Source organism: Semicossyphus pulcher, unplaced genomic scaffold (genome assembly GCF_022749685.1).
Source record: "Semicossyphus pulcher isolate SPU_LCO1_2020_fin unplaced genomic scaffold, fSemPul1.0.p SCAF_7, whole genome shotgun sequence".
Taxonomy (NCBI): Eukaryota; Metazoa; Chordata; class Actinopteri; order Labriformes; family Labridae; genus Semicossyphus; species Semicossyphus pulcher.
In genome coordinates this window covers 4,631,303-4,643,494 of record NW_027211748.1, presented here as the reverse complement: position 1 = coordinate 4,643,494, position 12,192 = coordinate 4,631,303, and the positions used below count along the sequence as shown (strand labels likewise).

At 42.7% G+C, this 12,192-nt stretch overlaps 1 protein-coding gene across 2 annotated transcripts in view; it reads right to left on the bottom strand.

Moving 5' to 3' along the window:
* The window catches only part of cadm3 (cell adhesion molecule 3), a 118,531-nt gene that overhangs the window by 44,670 nt on the left and 61,669 nt on the right, over window positions 1-12,192 (bottom strand). For both annotated transcript variants that reach the window (XM_069684019.1, XM_069684020.1), the window contains exon 4: window positions 3,473-3,625. In XM_069684019.1, coding sequence (XP_069540120.1) covers window positions 3,473-3,625 — 153 coding nt within the window. The remainder of the gene's footprint in view (window positions 1-3,472; window positions 3,626-12,192) is intronic.

Genomic DNA, 12,192 nt, shown 5'->3' with positions numbered 1-12,192 from the left:
CGGAGTCAGAACCGTCGAATGGGCTGTGTGAAGTGTGCAACCACACAGGGCCCCGTGCCTCTGAAGACACTTCAATAGTGGCACAATTCAGCTGGAAAAAGCGCGGACCTGGCAACCCTGGCTTCACATCCCATGAAACTTTGATCAAGAAGCCTGATGCCCCTCTAAAGCTCTGTGTTTGTCAGTGAAATATATGAACTACACAGCATATGGGCACATGACAGCCTGTGGAGACGACGTTTATACTTTAACTGTGCTCAGAAATACGGATGGATCGCAACGTTATTGATTCAGGTACAAGCATCAAAACACAAACAGGTCTGCGTCATATCTGCTCCTCTCCTAACGTCTGTCTCCTCCCCGCACAGCATGATAACTCTGATAAACTAAGCGTGGATCACCTCCGGCTCATCTCAATCACAGCGCGTGAAGACGTGTTTAATGCTTTATGAAGGGTTTCCACGGAAATACAGGACCGATCGTGACGCTATTAAGTCAGGGGCAGAGCCTGAGAAACACACACAGATCGGTGTCCTCACTGCGCTGCATGATTATAAACTGCTCACTGCTGGATCACGTTATAAATTTAGATAAAGTGCTAGGATCACACTATGGATCATTTGTCTCTGACCCGCGCCGTCCCTCTCGTTGGCTCGTCGCGTATTAAAAACTTAGATGCAGTCTCCTCACTGAATAAATACAGATACGATCTGTCTGTATTTCTAAGTGACCGTGATTTATGTGCATGCGTGTCAACCCCCCCGTCCGTCAAAAATATTATGCTCCTGTCTGGTCCGTGTAGTCAAAAAGGTTGTGAGCCCCTGGTGTAAGTCAATATATTGTTTCATTTTAAGCTAATGTTTAGTTATGACTATGATAACTTTCATTATCGAATATGTTTAAGCCCATTGCTCCAAAGCTAAATTATCCCACTTTTGTATTTAGTTTAAAGAGCGTCAGGATATTGCTCGCATATCGCGGGCTTGATCCAAACGCTGGATCTCCTAAAGGCACAAGCCCAACAAAATCCTATTTGCCACAACAATGGCACAAACCAAGGGCGGTAAAATAAAGGCTGTGCCAATATCATCGGCGACGGTAGTGAAGGCCAGACAGGATCGCAAGCGGAAACCAGTCTACTTCTTCCACAATTTTTAAATCCATGTCCGTCATTTCTCCTCTCGAGTTTTTGGCTTCTTTGGCATTTCTCCTTGTTCTGAAAGCTTGACAGGCTTCCCATGCCTAGTTACACTTGCTAACGTAGGATTGGACAGTGGACGTTCAAGGAAGGGGCTTAACGAAGGGTCAATTGTAACATTTTTTCAAACAATGCCTTCCCCACACGTAATATTTTCAGGCAAATGACCTACATGTGTCTGCTGTCACAAACCATTTAAAGTTTGTCATTATGGAAAAGAAGTCTAGAAGAACTAAAAGTGGGTGCTGGCCGATGTTAAAACCGAAGCGTGTTAGTCTCAGTGGTAACAGAACTAGCATGCATGACATTTGAAACGTATGCTAACAGATAAAAACCGACACATGCAGACAATTGTATGGTTTTTAGCTCCACCACATACAATCACAACATTATATCAGAAAAACATTTCTGGATCTTTAAGTTGTAAATTCGTAGATTTCGTTCTCTTTGGCGGCACCTATGGCGATAAACGGTAATTGCAGGAGCACACTTCCCAGATATCCAGACAGTGCTGCATGTGTGACGTCCTCGGTTGGCTCCGGTTGTAACTCTTGATTTTCCTGGCTGACGGTCGCTTTCCTTTTCAGACTGTTTGCTTCATCTGAGCGTCGAGTTTGTTTCTTCTTCTTTGGATTTTCACTTATTGTTGAAGTTGTATCTGTAGTCATCCATCTTTTCTTTGTTTGTTCAGCCATAGTAGATTACTGTTTACTCGCCAACCCCGACCTCGTAATCTCTGTGCATCAACAGTAAATGAAAGCTGTAGTATTAACTGTTTATTATCACTTCTGTCTTATTGTGTCTCATTAAATCAGCCGTGTACATGTTGTTATGGTGTTTGTATGCATTTGTATGCACAAAATACCGCATAATGCGTTGTTATCCACTGGTATTGCTCACAATGGCTAACCTGGCTAGAGCTATCCGTGCATATAGCTACTGTTTATTAGCCCTTCTTTCTTATTTGTGTCACACTGATTCAGTCGTACACACAGTACGGTCCAATGTGTTGGACCTCATATTTGTTCTGTAGTTGTATTCCAAGAGAGCAAGCACAATAACTGTTTTACTGGAGGCGTCCAGCTTGGTTTTCCGACTTGTACTGGATCTGTCAACTCGGGTGTGATCATTCCCAGTTCCGACTTCCGACTTCCGAGGTAAATGGAACGGCCCATTACCTCATTCGGCGATAGATAGTGATTGAACAGACTTTTATTTACATGAAAATCTTCAAGATTATTACTTTAACTTTACTTAGTTTGTGCTAAGCGTGCATGTTAGCAAGTATTTCCTGCAGAGTGGACAAATCCTGTGATTATTTCTCAGGGATGGTTAAAGCCACACTGATCCATGAAGAGGTTCCTAGGTCCTGATGGCGTATACGACGATGTTCCAAGTGTAGCTTGTTACAGCTCTCCCCTACAGGACCTGAAATCAGCTTCCCTCGGCCTGGCTTCATTGATTGCAGTCATGTTTTTCAACTCTGTCCTTCATAAGTCCCCTAACTTTATAAAAGTGCAAAACTAACCAATACTCTGCCTCCTGCCAACACACAGCCTCTCCTGCATGTGACACTTACAACAAACTTCCACAGGGTCAAACTTCCTTCTGCTCTGAGAGAGGCTCGGCTCTGCGGGCTAGGTCAGGCTGACACAAAGCCTCAGCGGCGTATCAAGGTGAATTTCAGCCACTTTTTTCAACACTCCCGTGCAGTCTGGCAGGTTGTATAAAGCAGACATTGTTGTAAAATTGTTGTAAACAACCCGCCAAGTGAGGAGAAAATAAAAAAAGATGCCAAAAGCTTTCGAATCATCCATTTATATTTGTCAAAACCCTGCAGGTTTGGGAGAAATGAAGATAGACTGCACTCAGGCTGATTCTTACAGCCGTCAATCAGTCTCAAAGGAGACGTGTCTGGGTACGAACACAAGGAAGGCAGGACTGTCAATCTGCACCACTGGGCCTCAGTGAGAAGAAAAACAGATTTTTAGAGGAGTCTACATAGAAGAGAATAAAATCTGAAGCAACCTTAGGATGGTCCTCACAGAGAGGAATCCTCCTTCAAGGACAAGAGGATGCAGTAAGGTTAGAGCGAGAGAAACGACAGAAGTTATCATAGAAAACAGAAAGTAATACTTTTTCTATCAAGAACATCCAGTGTTTAAGTCAAGGTCTGCATCCTCTGTTTTTGGCAACATGGAGATGCCAGATATCTTCCCATTATCACAGTTAGCTAGCAGAGTGAATGTGCACTGTGTGTTTGCGTTACCCCACCTAGCACAGTGACGGTGGCTCGGGCGGTGCGGACCGGCATGGTGAAGATGGAGCAGGTGTACTCGCCCTCGTCGGACAGTTGCACCGCTGCGATGGTGATGGAGAGCTCGGTGGATGTCGAGCGGTGCAGCTGGATGCGGTTATCTCTCAGCGCTGGAGGAAGAGGAGAAACAGGAAGTCAAACATTTGTGTAAATATAAATCAGCTGCGTTATGAATTATTTAAGGATATTTAAGATGTGCAAAGTTCTTTCTGTTTTACTTTTTTGGAGGATTATAGTTTCCTTTCTCAAAGTGTCTCATTCTAATAAAGGAGAAGGGAAAATGAGGCAAGAGGTAGAGGAGAAGGAGAGAAGGGGACAGAGTATAATTAAGGTAAATGGGACAGAAAGGAGGTAGAGATGCAAGGAAAGAAAGAAAATTGGGAGACAAGATGAAGGGGTGACAGAAGGGGGAGTTTGCAGGACAGAGAGGAGAGCAGTGTACAGAGGTAGAAGAAGACATGACTGGAGAAAGGAGACAAGTGGAAGAAGGAAACAGGAGTGGATGGAGGGATGAAGGAAAGGGAGAGATGTGACAGAAGAGATGGAGGATGAAAAATGGGAGGGTGGAAGGAGGGGAGATAGTATGAGAAAGTGAAGGAGATGCAAGGATGGTACAAGGGAATGTGGCACAGGTGAGGGAGAAAGACGCAGGGAGGGAAGCAGGAAGAAAGGGTTAAAAGAAGGAGAAACATGAAAGAAAGGGAAAGAGAGAGAGAGAGCAAAGAAATGGGGAGGAAAAGATGAAGGGAAAGGATAAGGTAGAAAGTCGGAAAAAGGGAGAGAGAGAAATGGATGTAAGGGGAGTGAAAGGGAGACTTTGATGGGCACAAGTTACAAGAAACAGTGGAAAGAAAGAGGAGTAGTGAGGATGTAGTGAGATAAATAAAAGAGGTGGGAGGAAAAAAGCATATAAAGAAGGGCGAGCCAAAGATGGGTAGGGCAGAGTAAGAGGTAAAGAGGAAAGTAAGAAAGATGATGTGCAGAATTTAAATCATGTGAAAGAGAAAGGTAAAATGGAAAAGAGGAGGAGGGAGGGGGGAGAGGTGTTTAGAGAGAAAATGATGTAAGATGGAGAGAGAGAGAGGAGGAGGAGGAGGGGTGATGAAGACGAGGTGAGAGAGAGAGGAGGAAAAAATAGCCGAGATGTGAGCGCGAACAAGGCAGAGAAAGACAAAGAGGGGAGTAAAGAGAGAGGAGACGCAAAATGAGAATGAGAGACGAAAGGAAGTGCGAGAGAGAGAGAGAAATAAAACAGAGGAAGCATAAATAGCAAGGAGCATAAGGGAGACAGTGAGGAACGGGTGGGGGAGGAGGATGAAGAGGAGGGAGGCGAGGGGGAACATAAGAGAGACATAAATGGCTTTGTCATCAATGAGAAATCCAGCCATGAAAGAGAGAGAGAGAGCGCAAGCGACCAAGATAGATGATGATGATGAAATGCTACGAAATAACCGCTCGTTTCCGTGATAGCATTGACCTCTACGGTGTTTGTGCTGTGTGATTGCTGTCTGTCTCTCTGCCTTGCTATCTGCCTGTCTATCTCTCTTTCTCAAAAGGCTTCCCAGCTTTGTTCTCTGGCGCCACCATGCAGAGTGGCACCCAGGAAACACTTTACATACAGTATAAAAGAACCAACAAAATACGACACTGATCAATACAAGTGAAAAGTCTGATAGACTTTTATTCTACATTCAAAGTGGGTTTTAGTTACCTGGCACAAGGTGTGTGAAGTTTGAGAAGACACATGTAGAACGAGTATATTTTTGGCCAAGGGAGGAACTTCTCAAGGCCTTACAGTGTAGGAAAGCCAGTTTGTAACACAATGGCCCCATGCAGCGCCTGGAGAAGGATCCCTTTTGCTTGTTTTATGGCAGTTTTGAAACTATTCTTTTCGCTGAATTAATTCAAGTTCTATTAGCGAGTGCAAGTTGACAACATAACATTGCATTTCAGGCAACTGGAAATAACAGAGAAAACCACGAAACCAGCGGCTAGCTTACATGCGAGCTTACTCATTTGTCGTGTTAGCCTGCCTTTTTGTGTCACTGTCTGTTTCATTGTTGATTTTATTTCCTTTGAAACTATGTTTATTTTTCTTTTTACAGTGGACATGTCTTAAAGTTTGAGACTTTCCCACTGCTGAACCGTTTAGGGTACCGTGTTTTTAGCTACTTTTGTAGTCGGTCAGCAGACTAGTTTTTAAAGATGCAGTTTGTTTCGTCTGCTCTCTATCGTGATTTTATAACAAAATCACAGAATTATTCACAGTACCTAATTGAATTTTGTAGTCAGTAACCAAGGCAACACTGTTTTCATGACATTGTGACTTTGAAGCAAACCATAGGTGTGTCCCAATCGAGGGGCTGCAGCCTTTGAAGGAGGCGGTCTATGGAGGATGTGCCATTCACAGCCAGCTTAGACCGTTAAAGCCGAACTGAAATGAGACGGTCTGGTCTACGGAGGATTTCCTGTGTGCGTCACCAGCTGTTCCTAGCAACAGGTACCTAGCGGGCTAACTACCTAGCATAACTAACGTCACGTAACTTAAGCTATCATTTTAAAGATATTTAGTTTCAATGCCCCTTTCGTTATTTTTAAATTTGTATCTTTAGCTATTCGACTGAGCTGAAACCAAAAACTTTAACATTTAAAGTGTATTCCTCTGCTGCGTTAGTGTCATCTCGTTTGAACTGAGTCTCATGATAATTTGGGCTGTAAAGGATGCACCCGATGGATCTCTCGTGGCCCGGGAAAAAGAAGGATGCATTTGTCGCCCGCATCTGAAGGAGCCTTCGAAATGGGACAGCCTTCGACGCGCCGCTGTGACGCAATCAGCCTTCGAATAGGTTCTTTGAAGGATGCAGCCGCTGGATTGGGACACAGCTCATGAAACTATTCAACTTAAAATCTTTGATTTAAAGGGAGCAACAGTTTTTGTAAAGAAAGTACCTTTAGGGTTCTGCTGAGAGCATTTCTTACGGTAATTTTCAACTGCTTTTTAGTAAAGAAGAAACAAAACAAAGCAAGCAAAAAGCAGAAAAAGTATTTTAAATATGGCGACTTTATGTGCAACACATGTGAACTGCACTTAAGATAAAAATCACTGTTTCCCTACCCTCTTCCGGTTGATATTTAAGTGTGCCCTTTTGCACCTGTAACCACACCCACCAGTGATGTCACAGCTTACTGACCACACCCTGAGTACACTGCTACATCACAGGGATACGCTGAGTACTTTAAGCGGTGAGTATTAACAAAAACCAACAGTTTCAGACGGTTTCTTTGAGTCAATTTATTCTGAAAATCTTAAGAAAAGTATCGTGTGGGCTAGGAGGCCAAATATGCGTGCGTGCGTGTGTGTGCGTGTGTGTGTGTTGTGGCCACTGTCTGTTTTCCTATCTTGTTTATTTGCCTTTCTCAGTATTGAGCCACATCTGTGTCTGTTTGTCTGCTCATCTCTTTGTCTTTCTTCCTGTCTCACTATGATCTCCTGTCTCTCCATCTCCCCATCTGTCTGTTTACCTGTCTATCTCGATAGCCCTCCCACACACACACACGCACACACACACCTCTGTTTCTGTGGTATTTTTCCGTTATTTTATCCAACACTACTTTATCTTCATGCCTGATCACTAAGCAAGGTCACTACATTTATCTTCATGAGCTTCCCTCTCTGTGTGGGTGTGTGTGGGGGTGTGTGTGAGGCATACGGTCACTCACTCAAACACACACACACACACACACACACGCACACACTTATCCATGCCCTCTGGACCCTGCGCTCAACTATCAGTCTCCTTAATTCCCTTCCCCTCATCTCTCCTCGATCTCCCCTCTTTCTCTCCCTCTTGTTCTTCTTCGTCTCTCTCCCTCACATCTCACACATTTCTAATCTTTTCTGACTCCAGGCTTTTCGCCCCCTTTTTTTCTTTTTTGTTCTTTCTTTCTTTCATTATAAACAAAGTATATTGCTCGAGAGTAGTGGTGTGATGGATTTTCAAAAAAGCGATATGATATCTACTTACGGGGGGCTTATCGATCGAGAGGGCCCTGAAAATTGTACATGTGCCTCTCGCTGTTTAAGCCTGTGATGTGGACAACATAAACAGTCTGCCAATAGGTCACACTCTGCTGTTCGCCTTTTGATTCTGCAGAGAGCGGATGTAATGAATTTATTGAGGTAATCGGGATTAATGTATCAGGTGTGTGTGTGTGTGTGTGTGTGTGTGTGTGCGTGTATGTGTGTGTGTGTGTGTGTGTGGTAGAGGAGTATCGTTGAAAAGTAGAGGTCCTGTGTGGTTTCTCACAGATCGTGCCAGGTGTCTACCATTTGGAAAACCTCCAAGGACTGGACGGACATGAAACTAACACAGCTGAGGTCAGAGGTCACAACTGTCAGCATTAACAGAACTTTTGAAACCAGTGGAAGTTTGTGTCCTCTTTTTATCCCTAATGCTTCACAGCAGAAAATACGAATCAATTCCACATTTTAAACAGACAAAGAAAACCTCTCCTGGTTGAATTATGGGTATAAAAGCGGAGCAACTGCTGAAAGTGGACATATTTTAGCCATGCAATCAATTTTCTATTATTCTAATGTGTTTTTCAATCATCTTGGTGAAGTTTGTTTCGTTTTTAAAAATTGTACACATATTTTAATTTAATTATTGTTCTCCTTCCTGAGACCTGAGCCACTGCTGAAGGAAACACCACACTCATCTTGAGTGTGAAGTAAATCATGTAACCTGAGTGAAGATGATATATTCTGCGTGATTAAAATCATATGCTTTAAAGCTTATTATGCGTTTAGCTGATTTACTTACATACCTGCCATATATTGTGATATCTACCAGGTGGTTATATCTTCATATACTGTACTGTACTTACTACTTACCTCCATATTTTACTGCACTATCTAATACTATGATATCTACTGGTCCCTGTTAAATAGTATAGTATATTATATAGTGTATTATATTGTAGTATTCTAAATGTATACGTTCATATTGTACATTATTACGATATTGTTATTGTTACCGTACCACACGGTACACTATATTATATTACACGATCCTATATTATACTATAATGGCCATTTTTACCCTTATATTTCTAACGCACTTTATTTATTGTACCATATCATAAACCTTAGAGCTCACACCATACTGTATTACATCATCCTGCATGCTCCTCACCATGTCACTTTATCCCACAACTGTCACTCTAACTTGTCACTTACTCCTACTTGTATAACAGTGGTATATAAATCGTATTTTTATGTATCTATTCTTATCTTTATACTGTATTTACTGACTTGCTATTTTGTCTTTGTATTGCTGTCACACCCGAATCTCCCCCTGGGGATCAATAAAGGATTATCTTATCTAATCATCTTATCTCAGAATGATTTCTTTTTGCTATTTTTTGAAAATCTGTCCGGTCAGTCTTAACTGTGTCAGACTCCTGAGCGGGAGCCGACCACCTGCAGCTCCATTAGAGTCCAAAAGAAGGAGAAAATCACTCCTGCTTCTCAGCTTAATCCAAAAGGTTCTTGAAGACGTTTCACCTCTCATCCGAGAGGCTTCTTTAGTCCTAACTGACTGGTGGACAGAGCCAGAAATATAAGCCTCTGTAGGTCATTAATGATTCATTAATGCTTATATTTCTAGCTCCATCCACCAGTCAGTTTAGAACTGAAGAAACCTTTCAGATGAGAGGGGAAACGTCTTCAAGAACTTCAACCAAGTCCAGCTGCCTTTTGGATTAAGCTTAGAGTTACTGTGACCTGGATGACTGAGAACCTTCACAGACATCCCACTCCTACCCGCTTCTGACACACTTACGAATGAGCAAGGGACATGCAGATGATGAGAAAAAAGGAGGACCATCACAGAGAGCTCTGCACAGTGCAGGCAGTTGCACCATGCTCCACCAGCTCCGACTTTGTTGCTGCATTTGACCATCTGTACACAATAAACTTGTGTTGCATCAGATCCTGCTATTTCCCAGAGCCTTACTATTTTTAAGAGTTTTGACCTTAGGCTTTCACAATTTTTGAGAGTTTTCAATTAAGTGTCTAATCAGCGGGATCAGGCCTCACCGTGGCCTGTGACCTTTTTGACACAACACCACAATTGGCTGACAGTATTGGGAGTGACCGCGTAGCCCCTCTCACACATGTGCGATCCCACGTGAGGGAGCGGCCACACTGCACCGTCACTACAAAGTTGTAGAAAACATGGCTGCTCTGGGATCGCTTATTTGGCCTTATATGTACGAGCCAGCGAAACACGGATTATGCAGTTTTCACTTTTTCACTGTAAACAATAAACACCCAAAAATGTGAAACTCGTGCAAAATACGAGGACCGTTTAAGGAAATATGGGGATTACATGATTCAACTCTCACTCCCTTGTTTCCTGACATCTCTTTGCTGTCTTTACCTACTAGAGGCATAAAATTACCCAAAATTATTAATTACAGAAAAGTAAATGTCAAGTACAAGCCTGTATACTTACAAAAAACCTGACTAACTAACTAAGCATTTTGGTTTGAAACATCCCACCATCCCCAATCTGAAGTTTCTGTTGCGTGTAGTAGCGGCAATCCAAAGTTTAAGATCGTGCATTTGAGAAAAAGCTTGCAGCAGTTCATTTTGATCTCCTTCTGGGTCAATTTTGGATGAATTGGCACAAGTAGCATGGTGTTTTCTTCCTGCTGGTAACAATGGGCCGTTTGTATTTGCTGCGGCCCTGTTTTGTGCTTCAGACTGAATTCTTCTCCATGACAATGTCATCTAAAGTTCACGGGAGTCGCAGTGTTTACAGCCATCTGCTTACCAGACAGAAAACAATCTGAATTTCTCATAAATAACATTGATTAAGTTTTCTAAAGACTGTCTTACTCAAAAGCAGCCGGATTTCGTGGATGGTTTGGAGACGTTTCAAAGAGAAGTTATTTTTAAAAGCATAGAAAACACACAGGTGCAACTCATTTATGCTTAATATTGTAACAGACTTTGAAGCTGTACTTTACTTGTTTAAAGCTCCTGTGAGGAGTTTTTTGTTGGTTTTTGAAACACTGAAATTAATTCTGATTACTCTATATGAGCTACAAAAGCAAACCAGACCATCAGCAACAAGATGGATTATTTCTGGACAGTTATTTTTATTGTCTGAAACTGCTGGTGGGGGGGGGGGGGGGGTTAGGTGCCAGATGAAGAGATTAACTGCACGCTGCCTTTGTTTACATTTTCCATGGCAGAAATTTAAAGAGTGAAACATATGACTGTTAAAGAAAGCAGGACAAGATTTTTTGTTGAAAACCACCACTTAAAGGAGAAATTTGGTATTTTTAAACTTGGTTTAAAATGGTCCAGTAGATCCAGTAGTCTAGTAGCCTCCGCTGTAGCCGCGATACGGCCGCAATGGCTGCAACATAATCCAGGGCAACTTCGCTCGATCAAAGTGCGTCCACTAAAAGTGCTTGTTATTGCTACTGACAGGCTCAGATTGTCCTTTCCGTAGTGTTGTCAGACACCTGTAGTAACAATCAGAGCCTGTCAGTGCAAAAACCAGCACTTTTAGTGGACATACTTTGATCGGGCGCAGTTGCCCCAGGGGATTATGTTGCAGCCATTGCGGCCGTATCTCGGCTACAGCGAGTTCCTATGAGTGATTTCGACACACAAATTTGTACAAATATGGCCCAGGTTTAAAAATACTGAACTTCTCCTTTAAGCATGTACAGGACAAAATCAGCAAAGAGATAAGAGGTACGGCTCTGTCCACAGGGGGCGCCAAAATCAACACAAACAGAAAGCTCCCAACAGCAGCTTTAAACACAACTTGCCCTCTTATCTAAATGTTATATCTGATCTTCTTCTAGCTGAAAAAAGCAGCATTCATCGCCCTGCTCCACAAACCTTGAGTGAAACATGGCATTATAAACAGCCAAAAAAATGAAAAGTGCACAGTGAGCGAGTAAATAACAAATGAAACGCATCATTAAATATCAATTTTGTGTCTTTTTATAACAACTAAAGGCAATTATATACATTCACGAGTACATTTCATGCCTCAGAGACGCATGCTGCTGTGGCTAAAGTAGACGCAGACAGTGAATCGTCTCCTGCAGCCCTGTAGTGTTGTTAAGTTATCAAGGAGACCCCTGTGCTTCTGTGCGGAGGAATGTTGTGGATAAAAATTAAAATGGGAATTTACAGAGAGCAGAAATAAGTCTGCAGACGGCGTCTTCTTCCACTTTGCAAATCCTGTATGTAAAAGAGTATGAGGGGTTTTTCTAAGTGGTGTCAGGAGGGCTTTGAGCTGAGGAGACGGAGCATTTATGTGTGTTGATTACATACCGAGTACAAGATCGGCTTATCAGCGAGCAAACCTTCTTGTGCGTCACTGTTTGTGTCTGCGTGTGTGTACTTTCTGTGTGTGTTCGCCCAGACAGTGGTTCGTGTCTGCAGCTCAAACTCGAGATTCGATACTCCCCAAAGGTCCAACTGTTGATCTGGTCACAGCAGCTATTTTCGCCTACTCGTCTTCTTCCTCCTCCTCCTCCTCCTCCACCACATCCTCCTCCTCCCTCAATCTCTCTCATGCTCTTTCAACTTCAAACATTCAGGAAGAGGGGAATTCGCTCACAACACATACCGAGTGCACATACA